The sequence below is a fragment of the Acanthochromis polyacanthus genome, chromosome 5, assembly GCF_021347895.1.
Source record: "Acanthochromis polyacanthus isolate Apoly-LR-REF ecotype Palm Island chromosome 5, KAUST_Apoly_ChrSc, whole genome shotgun sequence".
In the NCBI taxonomy this organism is placed as follows: Eukaryota; Metazoa; Chordata; class Actinopteri; family Pomacentridae; genus Acanthochromis; species Acanthochromis polyacanthus.
Genome location: NC_067117.1, coordinates 27909621 through 27934830, shown reverse-complemented (window position 1 = coordinate 27934830; position 25210 = coordinate 27909621). Strand labels below are relative to the sequence as shown.

Sequence of the window (25210 nt, the reverse complement as noted above, 5' to 3'; positions counted from 1 at the left end):
ATTAAAAGTATAAACTTATTATCAGAGACTTCAATCTCGACCACTTTTAGTTTCTTTTGTAATGTGGCCCAAACACTCCTCGTAACACAAAAAGATAACATGATTCAAGCGACTAATACTAGCTAGCGCACGTTAGCTCCCGGCGCTAAATGTATTTTCTAAGATTAGAAATCCGATTTACCTTATCAGTGTCAGCCATCTTCTCTTCTCCTTTTCGTCCAGAGGAAAGTGGTGGAAAGATATCGTTTTATTTACATAATTTCTATTGTTGCAACATGGGACACAACACAGCACCATTATATCGTTGGTTTGGTAGGACACGGAAGTGACGTTTTTGGACACGATGACATAGTTACTAGCCATCCCCATATCTATCTCAATTAAATTTCTAGCTAGCTTTGTTATCGCTTGCTTTCCTACATAGATTAGTTGTGCTCTTAGCTTGCTAGCTAGCAAGTATGGATTTACTTAAAAGTGAGACGCTAAGCTTCAAACCACAAACTGAGAACCAGTTTCAATTTTCAGGAAGAACCAGTGTCAATTATGTCACTTCATTGCATTTAGCACTTCATGTAGTGGTTAACAATAAATCACACTGTTGGCGCCTGTTTAGCTCATAGACTGTATATATAATGGACGTAGCATCTGGCTCCAGAATTGAAGCCAACCCAAAATTGTCAAAAACTTGCAATATCACACCGTCCGCTAGGGCTGGCTCCAAAAAGCTTTTCCTCCATAGACCCCAATTCATTTTTGGAAAAAATAAAATTTGATAGACTGATTTTCTACAGCTCAGGATTTTTTTCCCGTTAGTTTTCATGGTCAAAATGAGAGATCAGGTGGCCGATCTTAAAATAAATCAATACTGAATTTTAAATAAATCGTTAAAGTTGGCGGAGTCAGGGGGCGTGGTTATACTTGATAGACAGCAACAGAAGCCTCTGCGGTAAAACGTGGGCGGGATAAGAGAGTCCTCAGCCAATCCTGCCCCTAGTTGCTCTCTGGTCCAGTCTGTTTGATGACGCTTTTTACGTCACTGGCTCCAAAAAATCCAAAATGGCGACCAGGAAGTAGCAAAATCCGGGCTTCATTTTCTCGGCGTTGAAACCAACGGGTGACGTCACGGTTAGTTTACGCCTGGTTTAGCTCAGTGGGTTAAGCAGGTGAACCATGTATAGCGGCTGGTCTCCGACGCAGCGGCCCGGGTTTGATTCCACCTCGTGGCCCTTTGCTGCATGTCTTTCCCCATTCTCCTCCCCCCATTTCTTGTCTCTCTCTCACTTCGTCTATCCAAGAAAAGGCCATAAAAATAATTTTTTTAAAAAACAATAAATCACACTGTTAATTAAAGGAGCAGTCCTTAATTATTTTATGGACAATGTCTGAACAGAAGTCTGCTGGTGATTCTGTGACATTAGTCAGTCAGTTAATGATAGCATACACTATTACAGCATCAGATCAAAACTAACCACAATAAGCAGAACAATGAAGATTACAACTAATGCGAAGAAAGGCTTTGTACTTTTTTAGTCTAATTTTATAGTCTTAATTCACAAATATAAAGCAGGTCCAGGATAAAGTCCAAGTTGGGGTTCTAGTGTAGTTGAAGGTCGAGGTTTCAGGGGTTCCGTCTGACCTCTGCTGTTGTCAGCCACAAGGGGGCGATACAGATACTTTGCCTTTATTTTAGAGAGAATGATGTACAATCACACATAAATGACCAAAAATTGGTCATTAGCAATACTGTTAATTCAGTGGCAATTTTTTAAGCACTGTTTGTACAATCCTGTATACAGTAGCTGTACTAGTACACAATATGCTGTATATTCATTAGTTCGTTGTACTGCTAATAGGTGAAATGAAATCCAGAGTCACCATGATATACACCAAACTTATTGCTATATTTGACCTTTTAGTGTTTTAGCTGATGCACAGTGAGTGAGCGGGATGAAGTTTACTTTATTCCTCAAGAACTTTAACAAGCCACTTATTTAGGCATCAGGACAGTTTGTGTAAATACACAGAGTCTCTCTCTCCTGTACACTGAGGAGTGCATTATCTTCACTCGGTGTCTCTTTAAAACAACACAGATTGAAGTGTCAGCTCATCCGTTCTGCTGTTTGTGAAAGGCTTATTCAGTCACATCCTGTAAATCTCTGCCGCACGTTGTAGTTAGTGTTTTTCTTACGCTAATGGCTCCGACTTCTCGGCGTTTAAAAGTCACGATTCATTCAATAATAACATTTGCATTTCTTCCTCCGTAGGTTTACATAAAGCAAATAAGCAACCAGCTCCATACCTGATACATGGTGCCAAAATCATCAATGGAGCATTCAGAGCTTGGACTAAAAAACAGGTGTGGACACATCATCAGTACCGATCGCCACTGTCAGTTGTCTGTTGATAGCAGTGTAAATGTTTTGTTTGCTTCCCTTCTAACAGGCACTCCTGGAACATGAAGACGAGCTTCCAGAGAACATGAAACCATCACAGCTCATTAAGGATCTTGCCAAAGAGATCAGACTGTCAGAGGTATTTTTATTTGGCATTAAATTTTTTATCTTTTTTTGGATTTGCAATCTGAGAGTCAAATATTTTATTCACTAATTGTCTGATTTCTATTAAGTCCAGAGGGTGATCTCTAATGTTTTGTCTGTCATCTCCTTCAACCTTTGAGTATTCATGGACTTCAGAGGATGAATCCTTTCCATTTTGGATACTCCATGAACTGTCACAAAATGTCTTCTCATAAAACAGAAAAGAACAAAAAAAAAGACATTCATTTGCTCTCACTGTAGTTTCAGCCACAAAAGACACCAAAAGTACAAAGTAGAGTTTTAGCATCTGTATTTGTAGCTTTAGAAAATGTCCCCTTATGCTCTCACAAAGTCATAACAGTATAAAAGCCAACAAAAATATTAATGCCAAAAAGTTTTCTGTCCTTTACTTTCTTTGCTAGTAAAACTGAAACATGTGCAGTTCTACAACATAATGCTGATATTCCATGTTAGGCACAAAAATTGAAACCAAAAAGTGGCGCTTGTTGGACCTGATGATATGACTTTTACCACCAGAGTAGTATTTTAGGTACTGCTTTTTAGACCCTCCAGAAAAACGCAATTATGCCATTGCATGAATTCCCGCATTAATCACCAAAATGCCGCTGATTATGCAAGGGTAAATTATTTCCCAAAAGGCCGCATAATCCCCGCAAAACAGCGCATAATTCCCGCAAGAATCTCACATTTCCACAAAAAAAAGAGAAATATGCGGGTCCCGCTTGATTTCACAATTTCAGCATAAAATGAGAAAACTATAACCAATATAAATGGCGTTGTGAGTGAGTTTTTATGTGACGCCCGGCCTGACGTTATCAGTTCGCGCATTCACACACATACACACTAGAAGCACGAGCTGATGCGGAGCGCGGCACCAGTGTTGCCAACTTAGTGACTTTCTCGCTAAATCTAGCGACTTTCCAAAGCGTCCTAGCGACTTTTTTTGTCAAAAGCGACTAGCCACAAATCTAGTGACTTTTTCTGCCGTTTTGGAGACTGACAGGAAAACTCAGATCATTCTGCAGTTACTGTTTTCAATGAGCAGCAGGTGCTGCTGTGAGCTTCTCCCCCTCCCAGAGCACAGGCTGTCAGTCCAGTAACCCCACAGCAGTCCCAGTGTCTGATTAGAGAACACATCCCTCCACGGCCAGACGGCAGGTGAATCGCGCATATTTTTGCATATTTCACAACCATTCGCATACTTTCAACTTTCCGCAATTTCCCCGCATAAAATGGCATAAAAACCCTGCATATTTATTCGCATAATCAAGGATTTTTGCGTTTTTCTGGAGGGTCTAGCTTTTGTGTACAATTACTACCAATTGCTGCCTGTTATATGTTAGTGCAGATTCAGGCCAGCTAACCATTGTTTTCTCCAAACAACAATACATACGCGTTGTTCAAGAAATGTTTTTAGAAACGCTTACTGTGTGTTATGAGATTAGACAAACAGGAAGAAAATTCTTTGACAATGAATTTTGCTTGCATTACTTCAGAGGACATATCGTAGTGTCATTTGTGTGATGTTTTGTAAGACCTAAATTAATATTAACTTGTCTAACAGGCTAACATCACATATACCTACATTCTGTTTTGGAGGGCTGCAACTAACGATTATTTTAATAATCGATTAATCGATCGATTATTTTTTTTGATTATTCGATGAATCGGATCAAAAAAAATATTTCTGCCTCTTTATTCAGAAATAGAAGATTTGGAATGACAGAACAAATAAGATCATTGTAGTGAAGCCTTTGTCTTCAACCATCATCAGAGGCCTCACATCAGTGACGTTCATGTTGAGGATGCTCTCAGTCAGACAGCTGCTTGCTGTGGTGGACATGATGTCTTTCTCATCATGAAGCCTGTCAATGCTATTCCTCCTGCCTCACTCCAACACAGACCAGTGTCTTCACTCTGACTTTGTCAGAAAATTAAAACTTGAGGCTTAATCTTCAAATTCTTACCACCATTGTGTGCAAGTTACGTTTATTTGTAATGCATATCCAAACCATGCTTAAGCTGACTAAAGTGAAATAAAAAGGATCTTTCACACACGCCCTATCACTGTCATTAATCAGCTAACAAGCAAAGGCTAGCATCAGGCGAGCTACCAGAGAGACTAACGTTACGCTTCCTCACTTTAAAACAGAACAAACATAGGATAATGCAGTGACTTAAGGTGCATGTTCACTAGATGCAACACATCGCATGTGGCATTCTGGTCCGATTGGTGCGTTTCCAGCTGCGATCCGGTGTGTTTACCTGCAGCTCATTTACATGAAGTAGACTTGACTTGTACTGTCCCCAAACATCTAAACCAGTCTTCGGTGAACTAAAACGAGGACAGATTCAGCTGCTGTAGCTTATTTCTCGCCTCAAATGCTTTTAGAAATACTTTTCCCTGAAGTGTTTTCGAAATAATAGAGAAAGTTTGCGGCCGAGCCGCTGTGTTTATCAGACTCCTCTACCGGACTGTCAAGTGGAAAGCCCGGTCACATGACCACGTAGTGGCCCCTCGTAATCGTCCACTGTCTGTGTGATTTTCAGATGCGTGTGCTGCCGTGCGGGAAAATCGCATGTAGTGAACACACGGCTTTTTTGTTTGTTTGTTTGTTTGTTTGTTTTGTGAAGCGTGAAATGCTCCCACACTTTTGAGGACTTCGTCAAACAGTTTTCTCTATGCCGGTCATGTTTCATTTGTTGAATTTACTTCCCTTTGAAAATACCTCCTCTGCTCTACCTCCACCTTGCTCTGTTCAACTCGCTCTGCAGGTGAAGTAGACGGCTCCACGACATGGCGAATGACACATGACACGACGTATCGATAATGAAATTCGTTGCCAACGCTTTTGATAATCGATTATTATCGCTTTTATCGATTCATTGTTACAGCCCGAGATTCCACAGAGTAACGAGAAGCTCTGCCATTAGGATAAACATGGATTATGATTTTTTTGGTACTGACTTTTTAATCACTGGTTACTGTCGGTATACTACGTGTCAGGAGGGTTACAAAATAAAAACTCACGTTTCTCTGCTTTTACTTGCAGAATGCAACAAAAGCCATTAAGAGCGAGCCCAGCATTAAGGTACCAGTAGAGGAACCGCCGTCCACCCACTCCGAGCCCGAGGAGCCCATTTCCCCGGCACACATGCCCTCGCCCAGCAGAGAGAAATCCCGAAAGAAAGCTTCCAAACCCCCCAAGCCTCCGAAGCCTCCCAAACCCCCGAAGATGCCCAAGGCCCCCAAGCCTCCGAAGATGCCGAAGGTCAAGGAGGGAGGAAAGAAGAAGACGAAGAAGGCGAAAGAACTGTCGCCGCCTCCTAAACCCTCCAGCTTCGCAGCACTGGAGTCCCATGCGAAGGACATCTTGAGTAAAATGGACCAGCCAAAGAAGACGAAGGTAAGGAGATGGTGACGTTAACACCGATCTTATTTTGTAGAATTATTACTTGTAGCCATAGTTTTCTATGTCTGTGAGCCTTAAGACATCTATTCCAGTAGAAAGTCTGTCAAATGTACACATATTGCCCTACAAAGGAAAAACACTAACAATATATCTCATCAAAGTTGAGACTATGAATTGTTATACAGTCAAATGGGCAATTTTTGGTGAAAAAATGCACAAAAATTTCACGAGAACTATAAAACAGAGCTGTACACCAAACTGCAGTGAATGTGTTCTGGCTAAAGGTTGCTAGGTTGTGAAATATTCTTAACTAAAGATAATTTTCTTGTTTTCTGCACTGCTGTAAAATAATATACATACACACACACACACATATATATATATATATATATATATATATATATATATATATATATATATATAAACATTTTAAAATTAAGATTTTGAGTTTTTTCTTTATGACACAGAAGTAATACAATAAAAAAAAAAAAACAGAACCCCAGCTCTGCTAAAAGCTAAGCAGCCTAGTTAGCAGAGTTGCTGAGAGCTGTCTTCTCTGCTCTGACTTTAGTATTCACATAATATCCTCAGCTTAAGGTAATTTTCAAGATTTCCTTGATTTTTAGAATTGTAAATTTATATATATGTTGGTGTTTCAAAATCTTGATATTGAGTTGTGTCTTTATGTCACATAAATGATATAATAGAAATCTTAAATTAACATGGAGACAAAAGGGAACCCCAGTCCCGCTAAAAGCTAACCAGCCTCGTTAGCTGAGTAGCTAGCTGTCTTCTCTGCATTCTCTGACTTTATAATTCACATTATTTGATGCAGGTAAATGTCTGTAAATCACATATTTGAATATATTTGAATATTAATTCATTAACCTAGTTCATTAGTTTCGATGTACAAAAGAACTGAAGAAGAAACAACACCATATTTTGCTTGTAGATGCTGTTTTTCCTTTCCCTTTCCCTTTTCCATCTCAGGTCTGTGACAACTGATTAATAATCAGCACCAAGTGAAGGTGTTACAGGCTGTGAATCTGCTACACTGTTCAGCCGAACTAATTTTCTGTACTTCACTGTTTCTGTAGTTACAGCTCTCTGCCTTTGTAGGCTAGCACTGTAATGCATTTTTGGTTAATAATCGTGTCTTTCTTTTACCTCCATTTTTCAGGCTGTTAAGAATGTTCTAAGCATGTCAGATAAGGAAATGTCGAAGCAGAACAATGTGGAGAAGTTTGAAATCAGAGAGCAGAATAAAAACAAGACTGAAGCAAAATGGAAGTATAAGGTAAGAGCATTTCAGCTGACAAGTTTTGTCATGATTTCGAACTAATGGCTGGTTGTTATGGGCCAAAGTAAATAGTATCACAATCTGTTAAAAGTTAAAACAAACTGAAGGCTTGGTGTTCTTTAGAAAAGACATCGTGAAGGTTACAAGCTGAGCAGCTGAACAGAAAAAAACCACAGGATCATCCAAAAGTGATTTGCACACTTCACTTCAAAGCAATCAGGAAAAATAATGATGTGGCCCAAGTCGCACATTTGAGGCCTGCAGCTCATCAGAGCTGCTCCAGAAACATCCACCCTCCCCGAGTTTACCTAATGGAATTACGCCACGTCCATATCCAGCGCGTTCCATTTAAGTATTTACACATGCTAAGTTTGTTGTATGATCACTGCTGAACAACAGGGGAAGCTTTTTTGGAACAAAAGAGTAATTTTGTTGAACGGAAGACATTAGAGGGCTTTACTTTCATGGAAAATTCAATGCCAAACTGCTGTGGAATGTTTGCAGCCTCCAAGGATCTCCATCCAACTGCTCCTTCACATCAGGCCAAACATTTACAGATGGAGGAGAAACCTGTGAGATGTTTACCAAGGTCACCGGAGACCACGTCTTCACTTGTGATTGCTTTTAATTCATGTAAAGGCTTACAGCTCCTCTGTGCTCTGTGTGGACTTAAAATTAATCCTGTAAAACATGTTAGCATCAATTTTAAAAGTGAATGCGACAATGGGTTTCAGGTTACACTGCGTTGTCACATGCCTTTTATTTTTGGAGACAAAATTGTTGAGGAGAGAATACTTAAAAATGTGTGTTCTTAGATTTCAGTTAATTACAGAGCCTGCTCAGCGGTCACTTTGATGGCAGCCGTTTTACATTCCTCTCAGGAGATTTGGTTTGGTGTAAACTGGGTCAGAAAAATGGCATAAGTGAATATGACCCGTGGGGATTACCATCATGATACGCTTACTCATTTAACAGCTGTGTATTTATTTGGAGAGTTGATTAGACAATTAATTCCAAAACTTTGTTTTTAGTTCAGTCATTTCATTTTTTTAGTAAATTACAGGTTTCAAATTCCAAACACATTCACCCTAATGTGTCAACTTAACATGATAAATCCTAAAATATGTGAGCTTGGATTTTAGACTTTGAGGTTCCAGTATTGTTTAATTAAGGCTGATATAACAGAATAAGTAGAACCATACAGGCAAAGAGGAGTGATTGGTGTTTACTTTAAATGCATTATTTAAGCTACATTTACTTAAGATACTAAAACACAAAGGAAATTTTAGCACGGTGATAATTCAAGACTAATACTTACAGAAAAAGAAAGACACAGACTTTTTAGTAATTTTAGCCAAAATGACTTGAACAGACACAAACAGATCTGCACAAATGAACAAGTGTTGATTCCACATTGTGAAAGCTTACTGTTACCCAAAAGATGTAGGATTTTTGAAGCCAGTACCAATACTGATTTCAAAAATTAAATACAATCCAGGAGAAGAAAATGCAATCTGATATTTTTGTTTGAAGAAATTTGATAAAGGTTTGTTAAATTTGTTAGTTAAATTGTTGTAATCTTTTTTTGTACTGAGCAAGATGTTTTTTCAGATATTAAACTTACTAAAAATAGTGCCAGTGATACATTTAAAAGGAATAATTTCAAGTTAAATGAAATTAGTATCAGTGACAACTAATAGGTACATTATGTCATATGTTCAACATCAGCCTATGAATCCTCAAGTCTGTATTCTGACCATAAAAGCATCATTTTTTAACTTGAGGAGCAGCAAAACTCGCCGTAAACACAACACTGGCTTTTGACATATGTGCTAACAGAGTGTATTTAATGTTTTATTCCATTTTATAAATAGCTCTGTTTTGGTCTCTACCAACCCCTTAAAAGTCCTCTTTCTCTTTAGTTCTTTACCACCTAGGGAGTTGCTGACTTTGTCACTGTGCAGGTACTATATGTTGGATTTATTGGAGTTTTCAGTAAAAAAAATAAATAAACTGGTGCTCGTGTAGTTGGGGGCTGAGAACTAAAACAATGAGCTAAAGATGCTAAATTACACTTTACATTACGCTTTGTCCTTTCAACCTTTTGTAGCAACTGAAATACTTGTAAGGGCAACTTTAAAAGTTACCTCAACTAAACTTAATTTGACACTCTTTTCTTTTGGACGTTACAGAACAGTAAACCAGATTCCCTGCTGAAAATGGAGGAGGAGTGCAAATTTGACAGAACCCCGCTGTCAGGCAATAAAGACAGATTCAGCTTTACTATGTCTCACAGGAAAATGCCCAGGTATGTATGGAATGGGTGTGATTGCTGTATAAATGTTTCTCGGTAGGTCTTTGAAGAGAAGAGCCTGTCAGCCTTCTCATGTGGTGAGTTATGGTGATTACCGAGCTATGTGGCTATCAGCGCCGCGTCCATTAGAGCTAATTCAAGGACTTCTCACTGTGAGTGCCTGGCTGAGGCTCGTCACTCGCTTATTGTCCTGCGGTTTGCTTTTCAGCTCCAAGACGCTGAAACCTCAGACCAACTCAAGTGTTTTTGGATCATTACAAAACCTAAAAGAGGACAAAACCAAGCCAGTGAGAGACGAGTATGAGTACGTCTCAGATGAAGGGGAGCTGAAGATTGACGAATTCCCCATCAGGCGGAAAAAGAACACGGTTAAGAGAGATCTTTCCTGTGAGTATTGTGGAGCTGCCCGTGTAGTGTTTCACTTTATCTAAACCATCATCGAGGGCTAGGTAGGAATCTTAACACTTTCTGAGTATCCACTTGAATTGTATCAAAAAACGTGCCAGAAATTTACTTGGTGTCAGACTTTACGTTTACTTAGCTGTGAGCTGTGATCTGATATTTCCTGGTTCAAATCAAGAACTTATTCACGTGTTTGAGGACATTTTTTAGCCACAAAAATTCTTTCGGAATGCTGATGCATTGGACAGTTTGACATATTTCGGTACATTTAAACGTTTTTAAACCAGCCTTGCTCCCGACCTAAATTAGAGCCCTACATTTGGATGTTTTCTCAATGCCACTCCTTCCTGCTTCTGCCAAATTTCTGACCATTACTGCCTGCAATGTGTGTGTTCCTTTCCCACCCACTCTGGCAATTTGCGTGTCCATTCATGCCGGCACCCACCAGCATTCATGCCTTCACAATATGTAGTTATACTGACTTTGTCTTCTCCCATCCCACAGGAAAAACAGATTATTTTACAGCTTAGTGTTACTAAAGTAGGCCATAGATAGAAATAAACAGACCAGGTATCCCCTCAACCTCAGAGTTGACCGTTCTACATCAGTACTTTGCCCATTTGTCCCAATAAAATCCAGTTCTTTTGCATCTTTTCGCCGTAACTACTGAGAAATTAATCCAGCTGTCTGACTTGTCTTGCTTTGCTTTGTATATTAAAAACCCCGCTTCTGTCGTCTTATCAGCTTCACTTGTTGACTTCATTGTAATTATACATAATAACTGTATTCAATCCCTGGACCCACAGTTTATAATTTGAGAACTGTGATAGGATCTTTTGAAAATGCAGGATCCCAGTCCCAATAGAGTCCTCTATTCTGAATCACATCTGTGATTTGTTTATCAGTTCATACTCATACTGTAGATTTGCTGTTGGATCACAGACTGGAGACGTCATCTTCCTACATACCTAGCTAACTGGCAAAACAGAAACAAATCTGTGTGTCTCTGTAGCTAGTGCTAGCTCAGTTTGTGCAGCTAGCTAGTAGCTGTAGCTAACTATGCAAAAAAATAAAAATGGGAACACGATGAGACTGGAGAAGGTAAGATAGACGTTTTTAGGGGGAATCCTGTGGGGTGGCATAATTCATGTGGGACTCCTAGGGGATGGGAGTCACTTTTAGTATTCACTACATGACAGGAAAAATGTTAACAAGGTTGGATGAGACAGAAATCAGAAAAACAGTCAGATCTGGGAAAGACTGGGGGAAAATGAATTGTTTTGTCATGAGTACCAAAAATCAGATATTGTATTACACTGAAGATGTGTAATGAATTTGTTTTTTTCCTCAGTTTTGTCAGACATCAGAGAACCCATTCAGCCAGCCAAAAAGCCAAAGTTCCAGCCCTTTGTGACCAAGGTACGTATCACTTTGCATCACCTAAAAGTAAGAATGCTTAAAACAAAAAAATACCCCATTTATAAGCACTGAAAGGGATACCCTCTTAATTTCTAGTGATTCCTGCATGTTGCTCTAATGGTGATGTGTAGTTTGGATGTGCTTTAAAAAAATAAAAGCAGCTGCCTAGTGAATGTAAAGTAAAACAATGCTTTAGACAATAATCAGATGTTACGAGTTTTATATAAGTAACTAAATACCTAATTCCTGAATTCCAAGCAGTTTCTGGCTGGTTTTGCACCCATCAGATTTTTTTTCAGTTTTTTCTTCAGTTTCACATGGAGTCCTACATCTCCATGGAAACAGCACAACTATAACTATGATTAGAAGTAGAGAGAAATCAAAAGCCTTATCGGTGCAGTACAACTAAGTTATATTAGCATAAACCACAAAAAACTAAAATAAAGTTGAATTTCTTTGGTAGTCTTACAAAAATTGGGAAAAAATGGAATCTTGGAATCTTGTGGGGGAAAAAATGGTCATTCCACTTGCTATATAGATGGTTTATTTTGGGAAAATTTTAAAATTTGACATGTTAAATATGATTTTATGCTCAGATATGGTTATTTTGGTTAAAACTGTCTCTGTTTTTATAGCTTTTAGCTTTGAGATATCATGTGATGTTGGCGATTTCAAATTCACCCCACAGTTTTGGGGTTCTGAAGTTGTAATCTCATCATGAGTGCAAAATCATGCAATGCTCCTTTAAAGCTCAGATTTAAGAAACAAAAAAAGAAACAGGTAAAAAAACAAACGCATTGTGTGTAAATGGGAGGAAGAGGCTCTCTAAGCTGTGGAACACCACACACTGATGAGGGAAATAGTTGTGGTATGAAGGGAGGAAGAGGAAGAAACAGACTTAGACCAGATGCTCTAATGTTTACTAATGGGAGGTCACTGGAAACCGTATCACAACCTTGATCTGCTGTTTCACTGGATATTCTCACTGAGCCGTAGCCGGAGTCTTACACGTATCTGCAAGTAGATCCAGGCCGGATTAACAGATGGACAAAACATGCAACTACCCCGAGGATCAGATCCTGAGGGGCGCAGATGCCCTGGATTTATTGAGTCTCTTTGTCTCTGATAATGCTATTAAATTCAGAATAGTTGAAGAATGTTATCAAGGGCAGATCCTGTATTATTGTCTGTTTTATTTTTATGCATCTAAATGCATTATTTCTACTGAACAACCACAAAGAATCGGTTGTCTTTTTCCTGAGGTCTGTTTCTGGACTAGATCGTATAATATAATAGAAAACTGCATTGAAGCAGTAATCAGACATAGAAAAGCGAATACACAGAGAATGAATTACTCAAATCCCAAGAAACCACTCTTACAACAAGGACATGAGAGGCAAATGTTTGGCCTTTTGATTCCATATTCTTGTTTCATGTTTGTTTCTCCGTCTTAAACCAGCCCATGGACTCGTCAGACGAAGAGACTCTGCACATAGACACAGAGGCCAAACCTGAGGTGAAAAGTCGCAACTCTAAAGTGAAGAAAAAGGGCGGCAGCGCTGCGGGGATTCTCGACCTGCTGCAGGCCAGCAAGCAAGTCGGTGGAATCGACTACAGCACCAACAGGTAGACCGGCCCGACGCTGACGCCATTACTTTCTGCTTCTTCACTCCATTTCTTTCAACACCAGCGGAGCTTTCACTTCTAAACTCATTTGGGTTCCAGAACATGCACAGCATTCATCTCTAAATGGCTCCCACTGGACCTCCTTTCCTCCCAGTAAATGAATTTTAGGGCTCTTTAATGGGGCGAGTCACTGACAAACAAACGGTCCGCTCGACGACGACGTAATTGGATGAAGAAGCTGAATTTTATAACTTTGCTCAGAGCTGAAAAATCAACTAGCGACTGGAGCAACAGTTTATGCAGATCCTGTCAGCAGTTTGTGTTAAGTCTGTGTTTGTTTCATCCAGCGTTAATCTATCAAACAAGCTGCATGGCTCCGGGCTCTTCCCTTTTGCCTTTTGCTGTTTGCCGTTTCGTTCGGCTCTTGATGGTCTATTTCCACCACACTGAAAGCTACAAATGAGCAATGAAAGAAAGAAGGAAAACATCGCTGAGAAATGTTAATTTCTCAAATAGTTTCGGTGCTTTGACAGAGGAATGAAGCCGTAGCAGTAGTGTTTGATTGCTCATTGTTGCAGCTCGGCGGCTAATAGCTTAATTGGTGTGTGAATCCAATTTCCAAGAGGCTTCTTAAAGTATTCACAGGTCTTTGGAGAATGTTTAGCTTTGACAGGTTCACTTTGCTCTTCCAGATTCCGCTCACTTTTTAATATTTTACAGGTGTGAAAAAGTCCTCACATTCACGTGGACTTCAAAGCCTTGTTCAGTTATTTCTCTCTTTCTCTTCACCCCTGCCAGTGTGTTGACTGCCGTGTAATGGCTGTGTTGTTGTGTATTTCTTATTGACGTACTTACAGTCAGCCACCTGCATCTCCCAGCACACAGGAGGCCATTCAGGGCATGCTGTCCATGGCCAACCTGTCGTCTTCAGAGAGCTTGCAGCAGCCGTGGAGCAACAGCCAGTCCAAAAGCAATAGCCAGTCGAAGAGCAACTCGCACAGCTCGCAGGCCAGCAAGAAGGCCGGCGGAGGGGCCGGAGGCGGCAACAACAGCAAGCGACCGACCAAACGTCTCCCGAAGAAACCCAGAAAAAGCAGCAGTATTGAGAGTCTGGATTACGATGACGACCAAGATCATATGGACGCATGTTTCAAGGACTCCGATTATGGTAAGCAACAAAAGCTGACTTGTTATGAGAAAAGATTCAGGTGATGATGAATCAGTGACAGGAGAGATGGTACTACCTTTTTAATGTCAGGAATATGAGCTTTAATGTCAATACAAGTACAAATCTCAGATCTAGACTTTGACAGGAAATAGTATAATGTTGTAACGAATAGAGACACTTTGGAACCTGCCTTAGACTCTTCCTCAGTATCAAAGTAATTCAAACTAAAGAAGCAAATTTCCCTCAGCGATCAGTGAAGTGTTTCTGATTCTGAATTTAATGATTGTTATCAGTACATACACAGCAATAAAGAACTGCTAATAGTTAATTCAACAATCTTCACTGTCCAAAATTAAATACATATCAATACTTATATCCCTGGACAACTTTACTTTTGTTCACTCCACTGACAGCTTTTAACACGACATTTTCCAAAATGTTTTGTTACAAAAAACAGACAAACAAAAACCTATAAATTTAGACTCTGTCCTCCTCTTCACAATGACGATTGATACCCACTCCAATCTTTTCTTATTATTACCGAATCCACATCTTTTAATTATGAGATCTCATAATGATGAGAAAAGATCTCTTCTCTCCCAATTATAAGATAGTAAGTCATAATTACAAGAGAAGGTCTGTTCTTTTTTTTGGTGAATGCACAATGCTCCTGTACCAACTAATTTCTAGACAATTAGCTCCTTTTTAGCTTCCCTGGTTCCATTAGTTTTACAGCCAAGGTTAAGATTACACTGATCACATTTAAAGTACGTCTTTACTTTTCTTGGAGTTACGATACACAACAGAACCCCTGTGCAATATCGCTTAAAGGTCAAATCATTTCAAACTGTTTCTCCTCATAATAATTGCATTATTTCCTCTGAACTATCAATCACAAGTGCGTTGTACAACGCTGTTGAAAATTCAAGCTCCACAGTAGAAACTCAGTGTAACATGAGAGAATACACCTGCAATCCATGAATTACAAGTTGGAAAACCTGTGATCAGTGAAACAGAATTTATGATTTCTAATTAAAATTCCTCAATTTTGGGGGAAATTCTGTGGCTCTGTTTATTTGCATCAGGACTACACCCATAAAGAACTGCCAGAGGTAGTAAAATATCTGATTATGAGTCTTAACAAAGATGGAAAAGGATACAGGAAGATTAGTTACCTACTACAAGATCTGTGCAAGCACAACTGCAGCAGTAATCAGGAGGTATAGACCAAGCCATAGCACTAATCAGAGCCACCTTAAATGATGCTGGACAGTGCATTACTTGGACAATTCAGCTCTGAAAACCGGATGGACAGGTGCTTCAGACTTGGCACAGATGTTACTATACTGACAGTCAATAGAAACTTTGAGGTAGAAATGTACACAGAATTCTACTTGTAGGGGGGTTGTAATTATTCATTGTGGATTTACTGATGATCTAGTGCCCTGGGAGTTGAGATAATGATGAGTTGTCATTTTGTCATGATTCATTGCACATGGGCTGGTCACTTTGCAAAAGTGAACCAAATACACACCAAGCAATACTCAGTGAGTATCTGCACAATTTGAGAATGGGTTTTGAAGGCCTATATAAAGGGCCAGAAAAGGCCACCATTGTTAGTCCAGTGAACAGCATCATGCCCCGTCTATCACATGAACAACGTCTCCGGGCACTGGGTATGGTGGAGGCCGGTTTGAGCTACAGTGACCAGGCGTATGGGCTGTTCCCAACCCACAATCAGAAGCCTGGTCCAAAGCATGCGCCGACGGATTGCTGCCTGCATCGAAACAAATGGAGGCCATACTCGGTATTGACTGTTGAGACTTTGTGTTTGGCAGGTGCTGTTTTCTTTCGTGAAATTCTTTATTTTGAAATCATTCTTGAAACTTTAGATTTTTGTTTCTGTATGCCAATATGCTAAACAAATGAATCATAGGAAGAAAATCCAGTTTCGGGCTTCAAAACAAAAATTATGTCAAAAAATATGGTCTCAAAGTTTCTATTGACTGTCAGTGTAGAAATCAGAGTTTATTTTTTTAAAGCAGTCAAAAATCGGAGTTTCTGTGATAACTCAGTGTGAAGAGTATAACATAGCTTCAACCTTTATAGACGACATCCAAGAAAAAAATACTGCTTACTCTTTGACAAACAACTGCAAGATGAAATTTTGTTAAAGAACTTGTCAAGAAGCCTCAGGGAATTGTGTTTTTCATGTAACCTGGCCAGGCCTACCACAGTGAATGTACAGTCTAGGGCTGGCCCGAATAGCAGTTTCTGGGCGCCAGATATTCGGCCCCTATTAATGACGAATATCCGATTATTCAGTCCGGTCCGCTCAAAATTAATATTCAGATATCATCGTCACGACCGAATATTCAGATATTCGGGTCTAGCCCTAGTACAGTCCTGACAGTGAAGCACAGAGGTGAGACTTTCATGATTGCAAAATTTGTTGGGGAGATGAGGATGTGGATATACCAAAATACTCCCTGACAAGATGATTCAAAGTCTGCAGAAACTTGGCAAAAGAGGAATGAATTCACCAAGATAACAACTCAAAGCACTCTGCCAAAATCACAGAGGAGTTCCTAAACAAGGACAAAGTGAAAACTATGACATGACCAAGTGAGTCACCTGACCTAAATCCAGTAGAACACCTCTGAGGTAAAAGGAGAAAAGTGGAGCAGCACAACCCCTCCAGCAAAGAGCAGCTGAAAAAAGTTTGTCTCTGAGGAATGACAGAACATCTCCTCAGATATTTCTGCAACACTTGTCCTGCAGTCAGAAAAAGTCTGTCATCAGAAATAAAGCTGGACATACAAAGTATTGAAAAAATAAAAGACCTGGATGTCAGAAATGTTAATTTTACAGACTTTTGTTGCATTTGAATTCACGCTATGATACATACGAGCAACCGTTGAACTTAACGGTAGAAGTTACTGAAAGGTGATACTATGTTGAACCATTTTACACAGAAATGATATTGGACTGTTGCATATTTTTTAATTCTTTAGTCAGGCCAGCCTAAAACTACAGCCAGTCTACTTTTAAAGCCTTTCACTAAGATCTGTTCTGATGTGGTCTTTGTATTTCATCATTCATTGTTTCTCTCATTTTGATCTTAAACGTGTATTGCTATTCATTCATTTAGAGGTTATTGTTATGGTTTGATTATAATTACCTTATCATAATTTACCTGTAAAGCCATTTGTAGCTGTATTTTTGTGAAATGATCCAGAGAAACTGTGTTGACATAGAGCATTAAAACTGTGCATTTATAAATAAAACATTTTCTTTAGCTTGAAAAAAGTTATATATGGTATTTAACTTATATAAGCACGTCACCCAGGCCTAATGTGCAGTTGTTCTGCTGTGGAAAGGATAATACAGTTTCTTATTTGAGCTAAAAACGCAGCAGATGATGGCAGCTCAGTGAGGTCAGTCCAGAGTCACAGGGTTAAACTTTGAACACAGTGATGAAAACAAACTCCTCCGCCATGTCAGATTCTCACTGCTGCTAACAGGTACCGTTAAAGTCAGACTGATGGAACAACATGTGGGTCATTAATTGTAAATTTGTTCTGGAACTTTTCATTAGGACTCGATGATTGGGGCTCATGTTAATTTTTCTTGCGTTTTTCCCAAATCCACCCTTTTGTGCTGCTCTGGTATGTGATTCTTTTGTCTTTGTGAACGCTGTCCAAATACAGCTGTTTGGACCCTCCCAGCTTGTTAGTGAGCCATTAACACGAATTCCAAACAGTTACTTTACACGCTGTTTGAACTTTTAATCACTGTCTAATTAGCTGTTTGCAAATTCTCGCTCTGAAATCCTGGAGCTGAAGGAGGGCGAAGCTTCTCTCAGAAACTGGCACTCAGATCTGCTTTTGTAAACAGGCCATTATTTATCTTGATCACACACTTATCAGATATTAAAGGTCTAGATTGAAATAGCAGTGCTGTGTGCAGGCAGGGAGAAGGAGGCAGTCCACAGCTGTCGAACAGCTGTCCTGCAAGCTGTGCATCTACCTCCACCACAGATGCACAGAAAACAGGAAGAAACTAACTTTGGTCTCATTCTGTGCTTTATAGCCTCGCATTGATAAACTCACTTGCATGACATGATTCATCTGTTGTGATTTCAGTTTACCCGTCGTTGGAGTCCGAAGAGGATAATCCTGTTTTCAAATCCAGATCGAAAAAACGGAAAAGCAGCGACGACACTCCGTACAGCCCCACCGGTGAGTACTGGCGTTACTGAAGACAGATCTACGTTTGACAGGTTTATGATTTAAAAGTGATCTCTCTCTCTCTCTCTCTCTCTCTCTCTCTCGCCCAGCTCACCCTACATCCTCAGACACAGTCGAGTGAACAGTATCTTTACACACAAAACACGGTTCTGCAATAGAGATTGATGGCAAAAACAAGAAAAGCACTCAGAGGGCGTGGTGCTCTTCCAAGGCTGCTTAGTCATGTCTTTTCCGACGCATAAGCCCCGATAATACCACAGCAGTGGATTTGTAGTAGGATCATGTGATTGTCGGCAGGCAGCTGACATAGCGTTCGTTCGTTGTCATAGTTACAGTAACGCCGTGCTGCTATCATGCAGTGATGCAGAAATCTTATTTGAATAAATGGATCCGCATCACTGCCAAAATCTAATCAGGTGGTCCTTGTGCCATTTCTGGCCTTCCCTGAGAATTTATTCTAAATCTGTTAATCCGTGTTTTAGCGATGTTGCTAACAGACAATCATACGCCGATCACCACATAACTCCACCGCATTCCTTGGCGGTGTGAAAATGTAAACAGTATGTGCAATAACCTCTCACTACCTCACTCCACCTCTCATGATGTGATACATGTGGAATTACACTACTGTCCAAAAGTTTGAGGTCACTTATAAATGTCCTGATTTATGAAAGAAAAACTTTTTTTTCAATGAAGATAACATTAAATTAATCAGAAATCCAGTCCAGACATTGTTAATGTGGTAAATGACTATTTTAGCAGGAAACAGCTGATTTTTGATGGAATATCTCCATAGGGGTGCAGAGGAACATTTCCAGCAACCATCACTCCTGTGTTCTAATGCTACATTGTGTTAGCTAATGGTGTTGAAAGGCTAATTGATGATTAGAAAACTCTTGTGCAGTTATGTTAGCACATGAATAAAAGTGGAAGTTTTCATGGAAAACATGAAATTGTGTGGATGACCCTAAACTTTTCAATGGTAGTACATTCCTGGACAGTTGTTAGTGCATCTCTAATTCCTTGTAGCATTCAGATTTAGTTATCATATTTTTGTATTTTATCTTTTTTTACTCTTACAGATTGTTTTGTTTTGGAAATTTTTGTACTTCCTATTTTGATTGGTGTTTCTTTCAGTTTTTATTCTTTTGTACTTGACTCCAAGAGAGCCCTGCACAAGAATTCCTATGTGCCTAGACTGTCTGTTTGCACACAAATGGCAAGTAAACATCTTGAATCTTGAGCTAATCTCTGATATGAATGTCACGGCAGCTCGCGTAGGACCTTCAGTTCCTCGGCAGGAGCGGCCGGCGAGAGAAGGAGCTCGCGTGGCCTCTATAGAAACAGGCCTGGCAGCCGCTGCAGCAAAGCTCTCGCATCAGGTACGTCAGTCAAAACCTTCTTTTGTTTAACACAGTAGGACTAAGCATTCCTCAAGCAAAACCTCATATGTCAACAGGAGGAGCAACAGAAAACCAAGAAGAAGAAGAAAAGCACCAAAAAGAAGGCAATAGTAATCGAGGAGCCCCCGAAAATCTCTCAGGACAGTAGCTCGCCGGAGCACAATCTGGACTCCCAGGACGGCAGCCTGACGGACCACGAGTTCAACACTGGAACGGTCAAGTCGCCGGGAGGCCCGCAGCCGATGGCGCCGGGCGTCTTCCTCAGCCAGAGGCGGCCGTCCATGTCCTCACCCAACAACAGCACCAACTCCACGAGCACCAACAGCAGCAGCATGGCCAAGTTGGACCGCGTGGGCTCAGCAGACGCCAAAGGTGAGCGTTCAGCTGCTTAGACTGAAGAATCTCTGTGCAGAAGGAAATACAGAGCAGCACTTGTGCTAAACCTCTCTTAGCCGTGTTAGCAGTAGGGTTTAACGGCTGCAACATCAGTCAAGGAGTCCAGACTTTGGTTTTATTCTATGAAATTCACTGAGATCAGGGTGAAGGGTCACAGGTGCATGACTCTTAGTAACTGCCTCGTAAGGAGCGAATCATTTGGTGCTAAGTGCAGGAAAAACAGACAGTGTTCATTTGGCAACTCCAGCATAATTCATTTTAATCATTTGCCTTCTTACCGTGGAGAGTCTTGCGCTCAGTGTTGAATAATGGAATAGTAATGTATGACTGGGTTTAAAATGAGCTGCTCTCCTATAAAATGAATGTTTTCTTTTCTTTGTTTTTTTGTTACTACCAACATGTCTTTCTAGGAAACTTCCAAGGACGTTTTTTATTTTATTTTTTAGAAATTCTGCAACACAAAGCTTCGTCTGAGCTAGTGATCAATAATAATTAGCAAATTAAAGTTTGGTTTGGCAGCTGCTGCTCCTTAAACATGCAAAGTGTATTCATGGCAGTAATGAAGGACAGTTGTATGAACTGTTGTGAAATGGAAATGAAGGATAATTAATGCACACGACTCCCCCTTCAGATAAACGTACCAGTGTTAACTCGCTCACCTGAAGGTTCTCAAGGGACCAGGTTAGTTTATACTAGTTAACCCTCCAGATGCCAAAGTCTGACCAAGTCAGGCTGGAAAAGCGTGTTAGCTTTAAAAAAAATTACCAAAAAAGACACCATTTATGTAAAAATCTGAATTTCCGACTTCCAATGAACTAATCATCTGTGATACGGTGTTCTGTTGGAAAACTGAAGCAAATCTAAGCTGAAAATCAAGATATTTCATCAAAATCGCGTGATTCTGCACATCTCATTTAAAAAACCTGCTCAAAACAAACCGTTTACTCCAGATTTGGTAACCGTGAAGCCATTTGTGATTCAGACATTTGTGTCTGCGCCCAAGAGTCCGAGTGTTTTCGGCTGAACTGCAGGCTGCAAGTGTGAAACAAGTAGGGAAAGAAATGAAAAATGTAAGTAACATATCTACAGTGTGTAAAGTCACCATTTTTCTCCAGTATTTGTAACATTTGTGGGCTTTAAGAAAAAGTTGTACATGTTGAATTTCAGTTTTCATAACTTTTTGTGGCATTATAACGTTCTCATAGAGTTCTGTCTACTTCTTGTCATGGTTGTTTTGTTTCTATTGTGGTGCAGGACTTTAAATTTTAATGAAAAGTGAGTAAAAATGTGACAATAGCAAAGACTTAACTTATATGTGGTTTTTCGTTTTTGCAGTCAGAAGTTAAATTCCACTGATTGACAGTTGGTGGCATCAATGGGTCAATAAAAGGAAGACTACTAGCTCGTAAATGTGGGCGTAAACGACAGGTTTCAGTCTGCGTTGTCCTGTTTCATGTCTGTGTTCTAAGCTTCTAAACGTCCTGTCTTACTCTCTTGTGTTTCCTCCACAGCTAAGCGGCTAAAGAAAGGCATGGCAACAGCCAAACAGAGACTCGGAAAGATTTTAAAGATCCATCGAAATGGAAAGCTCCTCCTGTAGCATGCAGCAGACTGTTGTCGGACTGGAAATTGATGAGCTGGGTCCCATCCCAACCTCACCCTCTGTTCACTGATTAAAGCCAACGACGGGGAAAAGAAGAAAGAAAAAAAAAACTGAAACAAGATGGGAGAAATCATGCATTTTTCAATTTCTAAGAAGAACATCACTCGAATAGGTTTTTGCCTCTACTTATACTTTATAACTTTCAGATATTAAAGTGTACAGAACCTACTATAAATATTTTTTAAGAGAACATGTCTCATTTTACTACAGCTGTCAGTTTATCAGGGGTTGCTAAAAAACATGAAGTAGAAGTACATTGCAGTCATTCCAAGATTTGTGAAAGTATCCCTTGCATGTATTCAGTTGCATGTGCGCTTGGGTCAGGGGTATTAGGGGCGGGGGGGGGGGGTTATTTCCTACTAGATGGATGCAGCTTATCATTGCCACGCCGAACTGAAAACAGAGAAAAGAAGTCCTGGATTTCTTTTCTCTACGAGCCGAGACGCATCACAAGGTTCCGATCAACTCGAGCATTTATCTCTTTGCGTTAACACTTTTTTGCAGAGCACTATCAAGCGGGGTGGATATTTATTTATTTGTGTCGTAGATTAGGGGGGAGAAAAAAAAAAACGAGGAGCAACTGTAAAGCACAAAATCCAAGCATCGGCGTCCGGATGTTTGTCACGCATAGGACGAGGTGAAACGGAGGGCCTGCAGCGCCAGGATTTGTCTGATTGGACGGGAGAATCATAGGATATCTGACACTACGTGGGAGCTAATGATAAGCCTCATCCATGGCAGGTCTGCAGTTACATGGGGATACTTTCTCTCTTCTCTTGCTTTCGCAGGCAGCACCGCCAACCTAGACTCATCTCTGCGTTTTTACGGCTTCTCACAGTAACAGTATATAGAATGTAGCTTGTACATAGCCTTTTAAATTACGACTTTTTGTATCCTCCTCCCCCCCTTAAGGCTTAAGTCTACCATTTTTACCGGTTTTTGCTAATTATGAATAAATGAATTAAAAATATATATATGAATATACAGTATAGTCCTAATTTTTAACCTTTATTTTATTTTTTAATAGCAGAGATTTTTTTGTGTTTTTTTTTCTTTTTTCTTTTTTTGTCATTAGATGGAAAGGTGTTGCCTGGAAAACAACTGAAGAAATAATACATTTTATTGTCATATGGCCTTACATACACAAAAGCTAATTGTATTGTGATTCTGTTTGAACAAGAGACGAAACTTTGAGGAAAACCGACATTAAAAAAAAACTAATAAAATGGAAAAAAAATAAATAAATAAATACAACAGCTCTTAAAGTTTCTATGACCAGCCTCTTGTTCCAGTTCTAGTATCCTGAAGGGTTTTGGAATTATTTTACTAGCACCTTGTGAAGTGTTTATGTGTCAGTGATGTAATTTATTAATGTTTGTAGCTTTTTTATACTTGTACAATTCTTAAGAGTTTTGTTTTTGAATATTTCATCAAGTTGTGAAATTACCCTTTACGTTTTTTTTTTTATTATTATTTTGGATGTGTGTGTATTTTTTTTTTTTTTTGGAGGGGTGGGGCATCAAAACCATTCAACACACTAGAGTCTACATTAGCAAACGTTTTTTTTAACATCTCCATCCTGTCCCATTTCCAGTGTGACATAATTATTGTTAATATAATAGTTCTAAGCAGCTGTGTCCATGCCTCCATCACACTTTTTGTTTTTTCATTTTGTTTAATTTGGTGAGGACATTTTTTTTAACACGTGCAGCAGCAGTGTTTCATGTTCATATCAACGGCGAAAAAAAAAGGTGACATGCGCTCCGATCAAACTCTGTCAGCGGGACATATTTTCAGGTTTTTATTTGTACAATATGTGTATTGCTTTGTTGTGGTTTATTTTTGTATGTCCGACCTATTAAATGCATCCACTGTGCCAGGACAGTGAATGATACCTGTTGTAGCTGTCTTCCCTTACTGTTATTTACAGTACTAGTAAGTATTTACAATCCTTTTTGACCTGAATCTATATTTTTCTGTATTTAGATGATTCTGTTTGAGGTCATGGCTCACTTTTTTAAAGACATGGAGAAATGGCGAACTCTGAGGAACAAGCATATTGTTGTTGAATGATATGATTGTCCGCCTTGTTTACTTTTGCAATACAGTTACTGTGGAAAACCTACTTTGTAATGTGTTCCTCTCCCGCCTGTGACGGCTTTTGTGGTGACGACTAAAAATGTGCTTTTTTTTTTCCTAGTTATTTTTTTTTGTTTCTGCTTCACATTGTCGTGCTTTAACCCTTCCGTTGTCCTCATTGACGGGCACCAAAAAATATTGTTCCCTTGTCTGTAAAAAAATCCAAAAATTCAGCCAAAAAAAAAAAAAAAATCCCCAAATTTATAAAAATTAGCAAAATCTTCAGGAAGAAAATTCCCAGATTCCTTAAAAGTTTTATTTTAAAAATCCACAAATTTGGCAAGAAATAAAGAAAAATTAAAAATTGGAAATGTTTTCAAAAAATGAATTAAGATCTTCCAAAAAAAATCCTAAATACATCTGAAGTGATTCCGTATATATCAGTCAAAGTTCTAATATTTTCTTTAAAAACATTCAGAAAAAAAATCAACCAAAATCCAGAGAAATTCGTTGGATTTTGGTTGATTTTTTTTCTGAATGTTCTTAAAGAAACTTTTTTTTTTAACATTTCTTTTTTTTCCACCAAAAAATGTGCTAAAATTTCCCAAAAATGTTGAAGATGTGGAAGTTTTCACTGTGAAAGTTTTTTTTTTTTTTTCCCCCCACATTTTTAAACTTTAAAACGGGTCATTTTGACCCGCAGGACGACACGAGGGTTAAAGTCAAATCCAGCACCGCCACCGATCGTAAAGTTTGCATAGCGATGAGGTCGAGCTCTCGGCTCCATGGACTCCTCCCGCAGCTTCAGCCAAGTCGTTAATTAAAACCAAGCCAAAGTCAGCACCATTAAAACTGTATTAACGTAAAAGTGGCTCCCAAGCAGTCAGACTCTCTGCGCATGAGGACGCCCTTTCACCGTCCTCAGCAGGTGTTGCTGTGGTTAAATGTACTGCACACACAAGAAATGCATACAGGATGAAGAGAAATACGTCCCCGTGTTTACTCCCACCGCCTCACAAAGCTTGATTTTGTTCTGAAGTGTGCAGTCGCAGAGTGTTAACAGTGGAAATCCAAAGCAACAGCGAGTCTGCGCCACTAGATGGAGTCGATAAATGTCTGAATATTGCAGGGATGCATGCTCTTAAATCAACATAATGCAATAATGTTCAGGCGAACCGCAAATACGGGATTCAGCAGCTGTAGAGTGTTTTTAGTAATC

At 39.5% G+C, this 25210-nt stretch overlaps 1 protein-coding gene across 3 annotated transcripts in view; it reads left to right on the top strand.

The window, feature by feature from the left end:
* phf2 (PHD finger protein 2) overlaps positions 1 to 24037 on the top strand; it is a 52931-nt gene extending 28894 nt beyond the window's left edge. The window contains exons 10-22 of one of the 3 annotated variants that reach the window (XM_022200883.2): positions 2265 to 2356; positions 2443 to 2532; positions 5612 to 5965; positions 7152 to 7268; positions 9464 to 9579; positions 9794 to 9972; positions 11339 to 11406; positions 12866 to 13032; positions 13911 to 14200; positions 18346 to 18441; positions 19723 to 19832; positions 19910 to 20225; positions 21761 to 24037. In XM_022200883.2, the coding sequence (XP_022056575.1) occupies positions 2265 to 2356; positions 2443 to 2532; positions 5612 to 5965; positions 7152 to 7268; positions 9464 to 9579; positions 9794 to 9972; positions 11339 to 11406; positions 12866 to 13032; positions 13911 to 14200; positions 18346 to 18441; positions 19723 to 19832; positions 19910 to 20225; positions 21761 to 21849 (2084 nt within the window). In that variant the 3' untranslated portion in view covers positions 21850 to 24037. The other 2 variants (XM_022200882.2, XM_022200884.2) reach the window with 2 other exon arrangements.
* Positions 24038 to 25210: the final 1173 nt, after the last annotated feature.